Here is an 18,139-nt window from a genome sequence, read left to right as displayed (position 1 = left end):
ACACATGCCTTTCCTCCCTTGACTTGCTTTTTGCCATCACAGCTACTGAAATGAAACTAGGATATTACTAGCCTTCTGATGTGGGCTCCATATCAAAACTGGTTTACTTTTAAGGAAAATGCATTATGAAAAGAAAGAAGCTTTTAACCCCAGCTCACATTTTGGTGTTAAGAGCAAAAGATATAAAATGTTTCTTCCATTTTCTCCTAGAATGGAAGTCATCTCTTACTTCCAGGTTAAACTATGCCAAGATAAAGAGAAGTTAAGGACCGACTATATGCCATCCCACTGTAGTCTCTAAACCAACCTAGATATTTACTTAGCAGAAATTAAGTTTTGCTCACATGGCATGAAACTCACTCCCTACAATCATTTCCATACTCCCTCCCTGTGATGGCCAAGTGTATGTGGCAATTTGACCAGGGGGCTGTGACACTCAACCAAACATGCTCCTAGTGTTTATGTGAAGGTGGTTTTGAATGGAATTAACATTTGACTCAGTTGGCTGAAAAGCAGCACATTATTCTGAGCCCCAAACAATTGATGATGTAAACTGAACAAAAAGGCTGTTCATTCTCAGGTTAGGGGTGCTTTAACTCCTTCTACCCAAATGTCTGTCTTCCCTGCCTGTTGAGCTGGAATTCAATTGTCAGTTCCCCTTGGGTCTGCTGGCTTCCAGACTAAAATATATATTGCTAGCTTTTCTGGTGTGCAGGCTGTCAGACTTGGACAACAACTACACACACTGGCTCACTGAAGATCCTAGGACTGCTTAGCCATCATCACTGCACCAGCCGATTGCTTATGACAAACCTTTCGCTATGATTCGGTTAGTTCTATTTGTCTGAAGAACCCTAATTCCTCAGCATAAACTAACCTGGAAATCAGAGGTGCCTCCCATTATAAAACACTAAAAATTGAGTAATACAAGTCTGTGAAATAGCAAAATGGCTTTATGTGTTCTAGAGGTCATAGAAAGTTAAAGTAATGGTGGTCTATGTAGTACACTGTATCAGAGAGGCAGAGCCCTATGTAGCACTTTGTTTCCATAGTGTGTAAAATTAATTTCTAGTTCTAGCTCCCCAGCTATAACTGCCTTGGCAGTGAGCAGATGAATGTGTCTGAGCTATCAAAATCTTTCTAAGACAACTGATAATGTTTTACTCTAAAACTGCAATGTGCTCACATTTCAATAAAGCTTCCTCCGGGCCAGTAATCAAATATTCCTTACAGAATTTTCATTTTCTCCTCAGTCTCCTCCCGATACAAAGTCATTTTGTATTTTATGGACTGACCACAATAAACAGATCATACTCCCTAGAAAGGCATAGCCTGAGAGGATATAAGAAAAACATTTTCCATTTCCTCTAAGCTATTTAAATTGTGTGTGTGTGTGTGTGTGTGTGTGTGTGCGTGCGTGCGCGCACACATGTACACAGGAGTGCACACATTTTGGAAACACTGGGGATTGAACCTAGGTCCTTATACATCCTAGGTAAGTGTACCACATTAAGCAATAGCCTCAGCCTCCTTTCATTTGTTTATTTTGAAATGAACTAGGTGGTCCAGCTGGCTTTGAGCTCACTATATAGCCCAGGCAAACCTTTACATCGTGACCCTCTTCCTTCAGCACCCCAGACAGCTGGCATTGCAGGACCCATGCCAGCAGGACTGGATTTGAACCATACCTTGGACCACAACCTTTAGGAGCATGCTATTAGTTCATCAGGCCAGTCTCCCATTTTTTTTCTTTTCCCTCCCAATTTCTTCATCCTCTAACAAGTACAAAAAAAACCCTCCACAATGACCTGCAAATCAGAGTGTGAGTCATCAAAAACTGGAGGAGGACTTCTAGCCTAGACAAAGACACACCACATCATAGTGCTCTTGTCCTGGCTGTCCTGTATACCTTCAGCGTCCTCTCGGGTACCACAGCTGATAGGCATCTCCATCATGTCCTTCTGAGACGCTGAAGCTCAACAACATTCTCGACAATCTCCATTTATTCAGTTTTAAACACATATAAAGCGTATGTATGGACACTGTTAGAACTTAAAGCGAGGTCTACCTTTCCCAGACTAAGTTGTTTGGGGCATGATTACATTGATCAGATTGATTCCAAGTACAGCTCGAACTGAACAGAACAGGAAAAGTTTCAGACATGAAAAATAAACTTTACAAACTAAAACAAGGCAACATAAAATTTCAATTCCTAAATAACAGTGAATTACCAAAACTGTGAATTGGTATAGAAGCAGTAATAAAATGATCCTATTTTGATGAGGGAAATTATTGTCAGGTCCCTAGTATGAAAGACAGTCAACAGTGAGTTGATAGTCATTAAAAACATCTCAGTGGTAAAGATTTCCAGCATCTGTCTTTCTGTGACTATACACGGCTCAACTTAATACCAAAGAGGAACCAAAATCAGATCTCTACCAACCCAAGACTAAGATACACCATGCTGGTTTTAGGGAAGCCGCACTTCCTGACTTAAACTAAGAAAACCAAAGTGTATGATGGCAGGCCACTCGTCCTTCCCACTCTAATTCTCCTTCATATCCTTGGTCTCTGGAGATCAAGGAAAGGCTGCATGAGAGCAACTATCCTTGCCTTGCTCACATGGCCAAGAGCAGGTCCTCCTGTACAGTTAAGACAAACGACGCTCTGCACAGGACTGTAGGGTTCTGGATTCTCTGTATGTGCTGCAGGATCCACTAGTGGTGAGACAGAGATGGAGGAGGAGGTAGAGACATCCATTACAGGACAACGTGACGGCAGAGCCCTAGCTAGACATTAAGGAACTGGTTCTGCTCAGGCAGGAGCACACTGACATAATTAAGTTTCACACACAAGTCTCACTCAGTTCAGGAACAAGAGGCATTTGGTTGTAGATACAATTCCATCTGTAGGTTTTAACTTTAAATTTAGAGAAGAAATACACTCGTTGCATTAATATTATGGGTTGGGGTTTCTTACATGATTCCTAAATCCATCTACTATTTTGTTTGTTTAGTTTTGATACAATTTACAGCTATGATAACAAGACTAATACAGGCAGCCTTGGTTCAGGTGGGGTCTTGAGTTTCAGAAAGTCCATCGGTCATGTAGCTGGTTGTCATTGCTAAATCTGTTGCTTGCAGAGGCCTCAGAGCTCTGGGTTTGCCGAGTGGAGTCCTCACCATTTAAGCTCTTCCTACATACGGGGCATGTGTCATGCTGAAACAAAATGACACCAATCCATGTAAACACCATGACCTGAAAAGCTAGGAGTACCAAACACACTTAATAAACCCCACAAGCAAGCTGCAGAAATGGCTTAGTCAGTAAAATGTTTACAAACAAGTGGAAATCTCCTGTCTAGGGTAGGTGGGTTGGAAGGGAGGTACAAGCATTAAAGAACTCCAAATAAAGTAGGTTTGGAAAAGTTCAAAGCCTACAAGATGCCATGTAAAATACCAGTGACAGAAGTTTGTAATCCTGTCACTGGGGAGGCAGACACACAGATCCCTGGGGTTTGTGGCCACCCAGCCTGGCACTGTCCAAGGAATCAAAGTGAATAGCTCTTAAGGAACAACATCTAAGGTTGCTCTCTGGCCTCCCCATGCACTCACAAGCCTGTGTGGCCACATGCCACTTTACCCCAAATTATGACTTAAGGGAACCTGCCTTGCATTCACAAGGCCCTCATACCACCAAAACAATAAAATTAATCATGAGCTGGCAACTAAAAAGGTACCATACCAGGATATCTCCTGGATAGAACTTTAAGCAGAATTCTAAGCCAAGAAGTTAATAAAAACTAACTCATAATGGCAAACAAAACTAACTGCCAGCAGTGACCTGAACTATCAACCATTTCTTCATGTTGTCTTAATGACATTAAGCAAACTTTTTCTTTTAAGGGACAGAGAGGGGGCTGGAGAGATGCTCAGCAGCTAAAGCATGCACTACGCTTGCAGAGGACTGAGTTCAGTTCCCAGCACCCATGGGTTACAATGGCTGGAAACCCAAGCTCCAAGGAATCCAATATGCTCTTCTGGCCTCCAAGGGCACCTGCACAGGGACAGAGAGTGAGTGCTAGGCTTTGAATGTTAGAGCAACTCTGTTACAATTCTTCAACTGTGCCCAGTTAGCACAGGAACACCACAGATTGCTGAATGTGCTTCAGAATCACTATCTGCAAAAGCTGCCGTCATGCCACAGTGGCCTGTGCACTGCAGCTCACTGTCCTTTGGTTAGAAGCACTACAAAGGGATAATAATTGACAAAACAATGTTGGTGGCACGAGGAGCCAATCAGGGAGGCTAAATCTGATCTGCTTGGCTCCCTGAACTGCAACTACATCTGTCCTCTGGACCAGCCTCACCCCGGCCAACAGGTAACCTGCCAGCTGCTCCGCCACAGGTCAGAGCTGGCTGTACTCACCAGCTCTAACCATGGCACAATGCAGCTGCTGTGAAAGAAGTGGTTGCAGGGTAACTGCCGGACTTTCTCTTCAACTGTGTAATCTTCTTTGCATACTGGACATTCTAAACCCGTATCTGTTGGAGGAAGAGATGTGTTTTAAAGTAACAAGCAAAAGGAAGAAAGAAAAACAACCAAGAGCCAGGCATGTTATAGCAGGCCTATAACCCCAGCATTAGGGAGGCAGAAGCAGGAAGTCAAGGCTAACCTGGGCTACCTCATAAGCAAGCAAGCAAACAAACAAACAAGAACAAAACCAAACTAGATGTCTCTTACAACCCAAGAAACGTCCCTGACCCCCAAAACATCACAGGGAGGGAGTGGAGAAAAGTTATGTAAGTGGTAGGCAGATAAGAAGTATGATTTAATTTTGTTCAAAATGGAGACAGAAATGGTAACAGACATGGAAACAAATGGGGCCAATTCCAATAGACCTAAAAGAATCATATAATAAATCCAATTTTTGCCATTGTCGTTGTTGGTTTCCTTTTTTTGAGACAGGGTTTCTCTGTGTAGCCCTGGCTATCCTGGACTCGCTTTGTAGACCAGGCTGGCCTCGAACTCAGTGATCTGCCTGCCTCTGCCTCCTAAGAGCTGAGATTAAAGGCGTGCGCCACCATGCTCAACAACAGGCCGCATTTTTAGTGAGACAAGTTAGAAGAACTAGCAGAGAGCTGGCCCGGTGAGGTAGCTTAGAGGGGAAAAAAAAAAAAGATCAGCTACCTCAAGTTATCCTCTGGCCTCCACACATGCATTGTGGTACATATGCACACATACACAAAATAAATATAATTTTTAAGTTAAAAAATAAGTAAGCAGAAACTTATTTGTCTATTAAGTTAAAATAGGGAAAACACCTTCCCAGATGTGTGACAGCCTCTGTCAGCCAGTGTCTGCCTAGAAAACAGTGGCAAGCTGTGCACCATCACAGAGGTTCTTTTCCTGTTCTTTTCAGTATGACTGTCCCAGGGTCCTTGGAGGTTGTTAATTAAAGGTTGTACCAGGAGCTGTAACCCAGAACTATAGAGGACAAGTGCACTTAGGACTCCTTCATCTTACTGTGGAATCAGTAATAAAGCTAACTTTTTTCAAAATAGAAGTTTCTTTCTCTCTCTTTTTTTCCCTTAATGTCTCACTAAATAGCCCTGGCTGGTGAAGAACTCACTGTGCAGACCAGGCTGGCCTTAAACTCAGAGATCTTTTTAGTGTTAGGATTAAAGGCGTGTACCTCCATGACAATTCAAAATTACATTTCTAAATCTACCTTTTCCTTTCTGTCAGCATTGCCACCATCACTAGAACCCCACTGGAAATACAGCAATAGCCTCCCTAATTTTGATTTTGGCTCCCTCTCCTTGTCACTTTATGTAACATTATTTCTAGAACCTTCCTAAAGATCCCTTACACCCTCACTCCTCTGTCTAGGACTCCCTTTCAGAAGAGTGAAGGAACCGAAGAACAGCAGCACAGCTGTGTTGTTTGAGTCAGATGTAAGCTGCTTTTCTATTAATCTGGAAGGGACTCTGATGTGAGGAGAGGAGAGTCTGAGCAGATAGGGAAGGGACAGGCTTGTTCAGAAAAGCTTCAAACTGCAAGAGAAGTTTCAGGGTGTTTTGGGTGGTAGACAAGTTCACAAACAACGCCCCTATTTACCTGACTGGACCTTAACGTGAAGCAAGCCCTAGGTTCTTATTTATCCTCTTCTCCTCCCTATGGTATCATGTGCCAAAACTATTTCCAACAGCTTTTTAAATCATTTAGTGAGTTTTGGAGTAAGTTCTTGTACTGATTATAATCAAGCTTTGTACAAATGACCACATCTCTTTATTTCCTCTGGGATCTATAAGCAGGCATGCTAACTAGGCCCTCCACAGCTGGTAGCCAGACAGGAATGTTAGGGAACCACAGCTTTAGAATAGAAATGCACTGAATATTAGACTAGATGTAAACAAACTTACCAACTTGTTCCTGAGTTACTGTCACTGTTGGGAGAGAAGTGATCTTTTCCTTGTCAGCCGGAGGGGGACCTGTGTTTTCTAGCTGTCCTAAAAGCTACAAAAGGAAAAAGCAGCAATGCTTGTTATCTCAGTAAGTGGAGAGTGAGCCATTCCAGCTGAGAACAAATAGTGCAGGCATTAAGAATGTTCGCTGCTCTCAACTTCTGTAGGACTCCGTCCAGGGGCTGGAACATTCATAGCTGCTTTACCATGTCAGAGTGACACCAGTGTAAACCATGGTTATAAGACGGACTCATAACATAAAGTAAACGTATGGTACCAAAAGAGTTGTGATGTCCTGAATAAAATTACAGGTTAATAAAAAGCAATAGCAAACTGGCTCAAAATTTCATTTGGTCAGAGGGAAGGGATGGGAGGATGAAAAGCAGCAAAAAGCCAAGAAATGGGTACATTGCTGTCTACAAGAAGACTAACAAATAAACAACATGCTTTCTATTCTCAGCAGGGACAGGAAAATGGAAACCAATCAAGTTAAAATGGACATAAACGAGTGAAGCAATTATCCACAGCATGGGAAGACCTTGTCTCTGCTTCCTTCCTCTACTTGGTTCCATCTAGCAGAAACCCCAGCTTCAACATGGCAGACCTTGTTTTTCTGTGAAGTATCTGTTCCTCACAGGACTGAACAAGAGGATAAATTACAATGAACTCTTTGTTATAGGAGAAGTCTTTATTTCCTCCAGAGTTAAAGTCACCCTCCAGAAATCCCCAGATGCCTAGTAAGAGCATGGACACAGGGTCACACCCATAGCCCATCCATCCACTTAGTAAAAACAGAAACCCAAAAGCTCACACTATCAGTGAAAGCAGAGGGACTGCCATGTCAGAGAGTAGCAGAAGGAATGCAGAAGCCTGTGGAACCATGAGACACATCAAACAGATGCCCTCTCACAAGGCAGCTCCTCACCTGGGTTAAAACGGCATCAAGCCCTGTCTGACCCCAGGCATAGTCCCCAGGGTTGGAGTGCAGCATTCCGCTCCTATACGTGAGATGAGACAGACAGGGTTAGGGGGGAGGGTGAGCAGGCTCTGCCTTATACCACAGGGGAGCCTAGCAATGGGCCACCACTCTCTCAGAGCTGAAAAGTCAATAGTATTCTAAAATCAAGAGGCAAAGAAACCCTTTGTACTTGAGAGGTCAAGTAGATTTTCTAGAACTATGCTTCTATTCTTAACAAATTTTATTTATTATTTATTTCTTTATTCATTTATTTTTTTGGTTTTTCAAGACAGTGTTTCCCTGTGTAGTCTTCGCTGTCCTGGACTCTCTTTTGTAGACCAGGCTGGCCTTGAACTTACAGAGATCCACCTGCCTCTGCCTCCCAAGAGCTGGGATTAAAGGCATGTGCCACTATGCCCGGCTTTAACAAATTTTAATTAACTGGGACAAAATGCGAAGGGAGTTGAAATGCTACAGGATACCCAGGGCCAAAAGAGCTCACTGCCTGTGGGTTAAGGAAAGTTTGTGTTTTGGCTGGCCCAAATCTACAGCAGACTTCCTTCCGTCATTCAAAGAGGCCATACCCATCCTTCATGGTAAGGACTTCCTGGTAGAGAAGCAGCCACAGTGGTCCCTGTAAATTACAACTCAAGAGCACTCACAAAGGGACTAGGCAGGACTTCTTTCTTGGTACTACTGGTGCACAGGATCTAGCTAGACCACATGTAAAGTAACCAGAGGCTCTAAGATGGAGTAAATGTGGGGAAGCATTGAACAGAAAACCTTCTGTAGGAACACTAGAAGTTGGAAATAGCTGGAGATGGCTGTTCCAGGTAGTCCTGTCTGTAGTCCTTGCCACGCCTACAGTCACTCTCATGCTGACCTCCATGTGTCTTTGGTTTCTTTTTAAAAACTTTCTTACTTTGAGAAAAGAAACTAAAATGTTATGTTTTCAATGTCAGGAATTCTTAAAGCACAAAGTCTTCCTGTGTGGTTCATAAGGGAAACTCGCAAAGCAGATCTCAGGCCCAGCAGGGACCATCTCCTTCCCCACCTCAACATAGTCCTCAGACCAAGACAGAAAGCCAACCAGGCACATCCAGCAGTATCTTAGGGGACCAGGACAGCTGTCCTCAGCATCAAGAAGGAAAAGTGAGTTCTGACTGAGTTGGGATTTTGGGGGTTGGGGTGGGGGGGGGTGGGAGAAAGGTAGTCTAATATCCCAGGCACATCCACATACTCACCTATGCAGGGTTTTCTTTCGCTGTGGTAGACATGATCCCGTCTAAAACAGTACTACTCAAGCAGTGCAATACAGACAAAGAATGCACAGAATGGTCACTTACCAAGAAGAGGGGTGTGGGGATCCAGGAATCGCCGAATTTGCAAAGAATCCTGCAAAGATCTGTTGTATTATTCTGTTAAAGGAAGGGAAAGTGAGATAAAGCAACACACATGAATATTCTACAGACAATCATGGCTGACTAATCAACCAACACCCTAAACCACAGGAGCTTCCCACTGGTCAGTATACAAAAGACAGCACAGCAACAGAAACCAGGCCATTGCCCAAAGGATGTGTGTCCATTACTGCTCTTTGTGAGTTCTGCCATCTTAGAGATTAACACAATTTTTTGTGGATTAGGTTAGAAAAAGACATGATGTTATGATGTGGTTTTCAAAATACTTCTTTGGATCTCTGAAAGTAATATGGGAAAGGGCTCAAATGATGCTGACCCAGTGGGATTCTGCACCCATTTCTGCACCTTTTAACATGGGTCCTAAGCTAACCAACACAACCTTGACAGTAGCCAATGTTAGACCACAGGACAGACATGTCTACAAGTCACTCCCCTCACACTTTGGCTGGACTTAGTGATTCACTTTTTACAGGTAAGATATGGCAGAAGTGACTGTGGCTTGCAATAATAGGAGACTGAAAGTCATCATGATTTATTTCCTTCTACCCATCTATATTGAATCATTTACTTTAAAAGACCTGGCTGCCAAGTCATGGGGACAGTGAAAAGCTCTATGGAGAACCATAATAGTGAGGAAACTAAGGCCTCCTGCAAGTTTCAAGTGAAGGAACCATCCTGGAAGCAGATCTTCCACACCCATTTCAAGTATTCAGTGACTACACCCACAGTGGGTAGGAATGCTGACTCATGACACCTTTGCCAGAACCACCAAGCTAAGCTGTTCTCGGTGACAGTGAGACAATCGAAGTCAGCTGGCCTAACTAATACAAGCCCTCCTGCTTACCAGGAACATGAAGAGTAAATTACCACACTGGTGAACTGGCAGATAATCAGACAGTGATGGAGAACTGAGAAAGCAGCCTAGTTCCCTGAAGTTCTGCAGCCAGCCTGTTACAGGCGCTTGAGTTGACAGGGTCACCTCATTAGTAAGTGCTCATTCTTCCTTCTATGTGCTTACTCTCTGGAAGTCAGAAGTTGACTCTGTTTCATCAGAAGTACCAAAGAGAGACTACTCAGGGTGGTCTCAATAAGTTTTGTTCAGAAATTACTCTCAGCTAATATACATAATATTTATTCTGACTTTTCTGTTGTCATAATTGTGGTTACATAATTTCTTATTAAAGGTAAATGTTAAAAGTGTGTGATTTATACACTTTTAGAGAAGAGCAAAATCAATCCACAAGTGTAGAGGGCAGCCCCATGTTGAACCCATGGAAGAATTTTCACAGTTCCTAGGGCTGTATCAGGCTCAGTTCTCCCAGTGCTGTTCTGAGTTCTGTTTTCCGTTTTTCTTTTCTTTCTGATGGTTTGTTTTTGTTTTGTTTTGTTTCTCTTTGAGGTAAGTGCTCACTCTGTAGCACTGGCTGGCCTGATACTTGCTATGCAATACACGGTGGCTTCAAACTCACAAGAATCCCCCTGCCTTAGCTTCATAAGTGCTGGAAACACAGGTATAGGTCACCATGCTAAGAAATCCAACTATTTTCTATCTTGACTTCTTTGACAACTACATGCAACTTTATATACCACAAACAGGCAGTAACTTCCAAACATTATTTCTAGCCAAATGAGGTGTCTACTCTACCTGCCTCAATACCCCCACTTGAATGTGTAATAAACACCTCAAACTTATGTCCCAAATTAAATAATCTCCATTTTTCTCTTCCAAACTGTCCTTTATAGTGTTCTCCACATCATGGTGGCTCTACTTATCTAGCTGCTTAGGTCAGCAACCTTGGTATCATCCTTATTTCTCTTTCTGTTACACACTATAGCCCATAAGCTGTGTTAGAATCTATCAACTCTTTATTATTCTCACCTAAGCCACTGGCATCTCTAGCTTAGGTTAAGACAACAGCTTCTTAGACGGTGCTCCACTCTGTCCCTACACAGTGAGTAGAATGACCACTCCAAGACACAAGTTAAACCCAGGACCCACTGAAGTAAGTGCCCCAATACTCTAACAGAGTAGCAGATTTCCCAGCCACACTCCAGAAACTTCTGAGACTTCATCCCCTAATATTCTCCTCACTAACACTGCTCTATGATGCTGTATCTCCTGTCAGCACACTCTAGCTCCTTCCTTCACTTCCTTTGTCTATTCAAATACTTTTTAAATCTTTTTTTTCCCCCAATGAGGCCTTTGATGAATTCTTCTGAAAACTTTATGCCTCCCACATTCCCTTCTCTCCCCTCCTTGCCTTCTACCTAGCACTTACTACTGCAGAACACTATTGATTTTGCTTATTTTTCTTCCTTGGTATTTAAGATTCACAAAGGAAGTTACATTTTTTACTACTGCATTCACTATTGTGTGTGCAACATCTAAAAGAGCCACAGGTACAGGGGAATGGCAATGTTTGTTGAATTAATTAAGACAACCCCTAGATGGGGCCAAACAGGACATATAGTAAAAGGTATATTCATATAAAATAATTATAAAACATGCATATGGTTGACCCCATTTCAACTACATAGATATTGCATTGTGTGTGTGTATTTAAAAGTTTATAAGATGCTGGGTGTGGTGGCACATGCCTATAATCCCAGCACTCACGGAGGCAGAGGAAGGTGGATCTCTGTGAGTTTGAGGCAAGCCTGGTCTACAAAGCCAGGCCAAGACAGCTACACAGAGAAACCCTGTCTCAAAAAACAAACAAACAAAAAAACCCAAAAAGTTTATAAGATTACATATCAAAGTGTGACTGTGGCTGCTTCTTCGTAATGCTACCTTCCAAGAACACCTTAACATTTTTTTAAGTAAAGGGGGAAAGTTAAACAACCAAAGTCAATTCTCAAAATCTGTTGTGATTGGTATCAGAAAACTATGATATCAAAAATAGGAATGACTTTGAGAAAGCACGTTGTGTAGGTACAAAGGCTTCTTAGATGCAGGGTTAATGCTAACAACCAAAGGTCTTTCTGGGTGCAGAAGTACCTTAGTTAATGGAGTGCTTGCCTCATTTGCACGAATCCCTTGTCTGGCGCAATCCCCAACACTTCACAAACCGGGCATGGTGGTGCCAGCCTTGGATGAAGGATCAAAAATCCAAGGCCAGGCTGGACTATATAGCAAATTCCAGGCTAGCTTAGACTACAGAATTTGTCTTGAAATGGGGGGCACTAAAATAAAGATAGGTTTAATGTACTATGTGCAAACTATGTACCTCTCTTACTTATCTAAAAATTAAACAACTAAAAGATACAAATGTTATCATTCTAAAACTTAAAAATGAAACAAATAATCTGAATGAAACTCTTTCTAAAGCCCATTTGCTTTCCATCATTAACTCTACATAAACTAATCAATTCTCTGATCATTTTTATTTTTATTTCTTGATATCTGAGAAATCCAAAGGTGACAACCTCAGATGTCAAACAATAAGTGGGCCTTCTGGCACGAGTCAGCTTCATCTGCAGGTGAAGTAAGCTAGTGTGGTCAGGCTCTGGTTACTTATAGATGAACTATAATTTGAATGCCTAACTGTATAGGACTTTAGGCACTCAATAAATAACTGCAGAACGAGTAAATAACATGAGTTTCCTCTTAGGTTAGCAAACGTTCTCCATTAATGAACAGCCACAAGAAACATATACTTCAGAGGAACTCCTGGGAGGAACACACGCATATTCTCACAAAGGTGAACCTTCAACAGCTACTTTCTTAAATGAAAAGTACTACTGTCTATTGAAATAGGTGCACAGGATCATAAGACGTAGCCCATAAAAAGCAATAATTGAAGCCGGGTGTGGTGGCGCACGCCTTTAATCCCAGCACTCGGGAGGCAGAGGCAGGCGGATTGCTGTGAGTTCGAGGCCAGCCTGGTCTACAAAGTGAGTCCAGGATGGCCAAGGCTACACAGAGAAACCCTGTCTCGAAAAACCAAAAAAAAAAAAAAAAAAAAAAAAAAGCAATAGTTGAGAGCCTGACAAACACATGTAAAAAGCTTTACTGCTGCTCAAATGAATAGAAGTTGTTATAAGGAAGAAGCCACAGTAAAAATAAATAATAAACATTTAATATACGTATTAAACATTGACAAGCACTATAGGCCGCTCTGGGTAGAGCAATATGCCCGGCAATATTCTGTACTGAAGACGATAAACTTGCATGAAGATAAGAGCAACTGGACTAAAAGTTCTCTGGCTCTATTTCCTAATATCTGGCATAGATAAACACTTTAGAATCTCATCAAATGCAAATACTTTCATTGTTGCTATTATCTTGGCTTCCACACTAATCATTTCATTAGGGTCTCTTGGTGACCTTACTGTCTCAAATTGGCTAGACTGTTGTAGGGATCCCCAGTCTTCTCCCCTTCCCCTAAGGGTTACAGACACATGGACCACACTTGGCTACTTCTACATAGGTGTTGGGATCCAAGCTCAGGCTCTCACATTTGCCAGGAAGGTACTTCACCAACTAAACTGCCTCAAGAGTCCCTTTTTTTTTCTTTTGTTTTGAGGCAGTGTTCCATTAAGGAGCCTTCACTGCCCTAGAATTTAAAAAGTGGACTAGGCTAGCCTCAAACCTATAGCAAACCTTGTCTATGCCATGCAGGTACTGGGGTCATGTGCGCTACCACACCCAGTTCTGACTTCTTTTCATTTTAAACTGGTTATTACTAAAAAGATTTTTGTTTACCTATCATTTTGCTACTTAGTTGAATTCTTTTGTTTTATTCTCTTAAATTTCCCAGATAAGTAGCCACAGTATCCGCATTTATGGACTGTATTTTTCTATCCTGTGCTTATGCCTTATGATTCTTCTTACATGTCACACTGACTATTTTCATTTTAGATTTAATTTATTTTTATGTGTATGGGTGTTTTGCCTATATGGCTGTACATGCAGTATACATAGAAACCAGAAGATGACATTGGATCCCCTGGACCTGGAGTTACAGGAAAGCAGTCTGTGGGCACAGGGAATTGAACCTGGATCCACTATAAGACAGGCCCATGCTTAACTCTTGAGCCATCCTGTCTGCAGCCCTGCACTGACTGAGTTTGAAGAAGTGCTTGGTAGTACACATTCCCCCTGACTCAGTGAGTCTTCAGTCTACTCAAAGCAGGTTTGCTTCTTAAATCAGGACAGTTGGTCCTGATGATCAGCTTTACAGGACCTAGGATCACTGAGGCTCAGAGCTCTGGGTTAGGGGTTTTCTACATTATGCTCATTTAGTGGAGACAGAAAGACCCATGACTGATGGTCTGAACTGTATGAAAAGGAGAATGAGAACTGAGCAGCAGCAGTCATTTCTCGGCTTCCCATTGCAGATGCAAGTGTGGCCAGCTGCCTGAAGCTCCTGCCCCATGACTTCCCACCATGGCAGGCCGTACCTTGAACTGTGAGACAAATATACCCCTTCCTCCTTTAAGTTGCTTTCTTCAGGCATTTTGCTCCAGAAATGTATAAGATAACTAATATAGTTGCTAATATCTGTACTTTTTTTTTTTTAAGTTTAGTTTTCAGGGTATAGTGGCTCACCCCTATAATCCAGTACCAGGAAGGCTGAGGCAGGAGGATTAAAAGGTTTTAAGGCCAGTCTGGGCTACATATTTTATGTCCAGGTAAGACATAAAAACCACATTATGGGTGCTGAAGCCACAGCCACCAAGGCCAGACCATATTGCTGTGAGTCCAATGCCCACCATCATCCACTAGAGGTCCCCAAAGGTTCAATGTCCAAGATGGCCACCCTCAACGACCAGCTGATTGTGACTCTTCTTACGGAAGAACAGGCCCCCCAGAACAAGATTACAGTTGTTGGGGTTGGTGCTAGTGGCATGGCTTGTACTATCAGTATCTTAATGAAGGACTTGGCAATGAGCTGTATAGCTGAGGCTGGCTTGAACTCCTGATTCTTTTGCCCTCACCCCCAATGCTGGGGTTACAAGCATGTGTCACCACACCCAGCTCAAGCATTGCCATTTATTCTACTGTAGATGATTAGCAGACATTGTCTCTGGCTAATCATAAATCCATTCTCAGCACCGTTCTCCTTGCTACTTACTTCTCAGTAAAGGATAAAATGTTAAATCTATACTCATCTGGCTTTCTTTACATCTGTGGGCAGGAAGCATGTGACACAGTGCCCAGTAAAGGAAATATTCTTAGCACAGAATATGAGGCAGTAGAAAAAATTCTCTTTCCTTTAACAAAAATGTAGTATAAAGAAGGCTTGGTGGCACGCACCTGTAATCCCACCAACTGGGAGCCTAGGGTAGAAGGATCTGGAATTCAAACCCAGGGTGAGCTACCTGGTAGATCTAAATAACCTAGGAGAAATGTCATACTAAGCCCACTTTCTCATCTATTTAAATCTTTAAATCCTGACCTTTACCTTCTGTGATTGTTTCAATGAGAATGGCCCCTAAATGATGGAACTATTTGAGAAGCACTAGGAGGTGTGACCTTGTTGGAAGAGCTGTGTCACTGGGGCCAGGCTTTGAGGTTTCAAAAGCCCTAAGGCATTCCTAATGTGCCCTCTCTCTGCCTCCTACTTTTAGGTCATGACAAGAGCTCTCAGCTGCTCCCGCCAACCTGTCTGCAATCTGCTGGCATGCTGTCCTGCCATGATGGGCTCTCAGCCTTCTGAAATCATAAGCCAATTACATGCTTCCTTTTCTACACTGCCTTGGTCATGGTGTTCTGTCTCAGCATTAGAAAAGTAACTAAGAAAGATCCCAATGTTATGTAATATACTTGCTATACTTTTTAGTATCTTCCAAATTTCTTATTATTTTTACCCACCCCCCAGCCCCATTTTATCTATTTATTTACTTCTTTATTTTGGAGCCATGGTCTTGTTGTGCGGTCCTGGAACTCATTAAGTAGACCAGAGTGGCCTCAAATTTACAAAAATCTCTCTGCATCTGCCTTCCTAGTGCTGGGAATAAAGGTGTGTGCAACCACATTCTTTTCTGAGACATGGTCTCAGTATTTTGCCCAGGTTAATCTTAAACTTCTAATGCTTCTCAGTCTGCCAAACACTTTAAGCATGAACTACCAAACACAGCTTCTTCTAAAATTATAAATCCCCTCTGTGTCAATCTGAGACATTAATAAAAGCACTAAGAGAAGTGTTTTAGATCTATCACTCTCTATCTCCAATTCTCCACTGATAATTACATGAGTATGACATTCAATTTAGCTGCATTTTCATCCTGTCTATATTTCTGTCTTGTCCACAAAAGTCTGAGAACCTTATAAAGATTAGAATGTGCCAGCCCATCCTTCACTCAAACAACCCTTAAGAACTCAGAACAGAAAAAAAAAAAAAAAAAAAAAAAAAAACAACCCAAAAACCAAACCAAACCAAACCAACAACAACAAAAAAACCTCAAAACAGCAACTCACCCTTCAATAGCAGGTGATCTGTCAGGACGAGTGCTCCCTCGAGACCTGTATCTTCTTGTCAGCGGCAACCTTGGAGGCCTGCTTGGTCCCCAAAAGTCAGTGTGAGTTTGGTGACCTCTCTCATTGGGTCTATTATCTTGGTCCAGTGGAATGCTACTTAGTAATGGTCTATAATCGTATAAAAACATTGCGTCCCAGAACTAGTAAAAACAAATGGGGGAAAAAGTACACATTAGCACTGGTTGATGGTTGTTGGTTTTGTTTTTTAACAATTAAACTTTATTATACAACCCAACTAGCTTACACAAGAAGGAAAAAAGGTTAAAGGGACAAAAGAGTGAACCTTCCGGCATCCATTTCACGGGACGTGTCCTTAGGAGTCTCTCTGGTCTGCATTCTGGTCTGGCCTGTTCACTGCTCTACTTGCGCTCAATCCCGGGCTGAACCTGTTGTTCTCTCCTTCCCACCTGCCTGAGCCACATGGGAAGGGCGGTCTCCTTCTCCCCTTGAGGGTCAATTAGAAAACCAATAGCCCAGTTGGGGTTCCCAGGTCTGCTTCCTGAATTCCAGGCCCAGCATGGCTCCACTCAGTCAGTGGACAAAGCTTAATCTCACTCAGTGACAAAGCTTAATCTTTCTCACAGATGGTAAACAAACAAGCAAAAACAAAACAAACCCCATAAGATAACTAATTTTCTTCATAGATGAGAAAGCAAATGCCTAGGTCCTGTCTTTAACATTACTGATATCCAAATGTACATGCCTCTGACCAGTCTCCGCTTCAGACATATGAGCTAATGGTAAGAGTAGATACCCACCCCAAGTGCAGCTAGCAGTACAGATCAACAGCATACCTGTGTGCTTTGCACAAATGGCATCTGCATTTCTAACAAAACAAATATGTTCCTCCACTTGAAAAAAAAACCACACCATCAGCACAACGTAGAGATGATGTCTGTAAAATGCTTCTCTTGACTTGGCACTAACATTGGAGAGAGGCTGTGTCCAAGCAAAGCAGCATGGCTAGCTATGTCTGACAGGAGCTTCTGTTGTACACATTTCCATCGTTATTATGGAAGGGAGAGAGGCCGAGTTTGAGAGAATCAGTAAGCAAAGAGGAAAAGGAAAGGTAAATTAACATTTAAAAATATGTATGTATGTATGTATGTGTGAATATATATATTGGTTTGTTTTTTTTTTTTTTTCAAGACAGGGTTTCTCTGTGTAATAGCCCTTTCTATCCTGGAACTCTCTTTGCAGGCCAGGCTTGCCTCGAACTCAGAGATCTGCCTGCCTCTGCTTCCTGAGTGCTGGGATTAAAGGCGTGCACCACCACGCCTGGCTAAAATATTTTTTTAAAAAGCCATGTGTATCTCTGTGAGTGGGTGAGTGCAGTGTTCAAGGAGGTCAGAAGAGAGCAGAGGACCCCCTGGACGTAAGGCTAGAGGCTGCTGTGAAAATGTGGGAACCCAATACACATCCTCTGCAAAAACACTGAGTGCTACTGACTGCTGAGCCATCTCTCCAGTCTAAATCAAGTTTTGTTGTTGTTTTAAAGAGACTGTTCTGTGAAATGCAAATCAAAACAACTCTGAGATTCCATCTTACACCCATCAGAATGGCTAAGATGAAAAATTCAAGCAACACCACATGCTAGTGAGGATGTGGAGAAAGAGGAATACTCTTTCATTGCTGGTGGGAATGCACTAGTCTGGCGCTATCTCAGAAAACTGGGAATAGGGCTTCCTCAAGACCCAGCTATTCCATCCTTGGAATATACCCAGAAGATGCACCAGCATACAACAGGGACATACACTCAACCATGTTCATAGAGGCCTTATTCATAATAGCCAGAACATGGAAACAGCCT

General features: G+C 42.4%; 1 protein-coding gene across 1 annotated transcript in view; it reads right to left on the bottom strand.

Moving 5' to 3' along the window:
• Positions 1–2,895: 2,895 nt before the first annotated feature.
• Rnf115 (ring finger protein 115) overlaps positions 2,896–18,139 on the bottom strand; it is a 56,967-nt gene continuing 41,723 nt past the window's right edge. The window contains exons 4-9 of the mRNA XM_051166076.1: positions 16,270–16,469; positions 8,772–8,843; positions 7,393–7,465; positions 6,426–6,519; positions 4,429–4,544; positions 2,896–3,219 (exon numbers count right to left, since the gene is read on the bottom strand). Coding sequence (XP_051022033.1) covers positions 3,088–3,219; positions 4,429–4,544; positions 6,426–6,519; positions 7,393–7,465; positions 8,772–8,843; positions 16,270–16,469 — 687 coding nt within the window. The 3' untranslated portion in view covers positions 2,896–3,087. The remainder of the gene's footprint in view (positions 3,220–4,428; positions 4,545–6,425; positions 6,520–7,392; positions 7,466–8,771; positions 8,844–16,269; positions 16,470–18,139) is intronic.

This window comes from Acomys russatus, chromosome 23 (assembly GCF_903995435.1).
Source record: "Acomys russatus chromosome 23, mAcoRus1.1, whole genome shotgun sequence".
NCBI lineage: Eukaryota > Metazoa > Chordata > Mammalia > Rodentia > Muridae > Acomys > Acomys russatus.
Note: the sequence above shows the minus strand (reverse complement) of the source record. Positions and strands in the feature narration are given on the sequence as shown.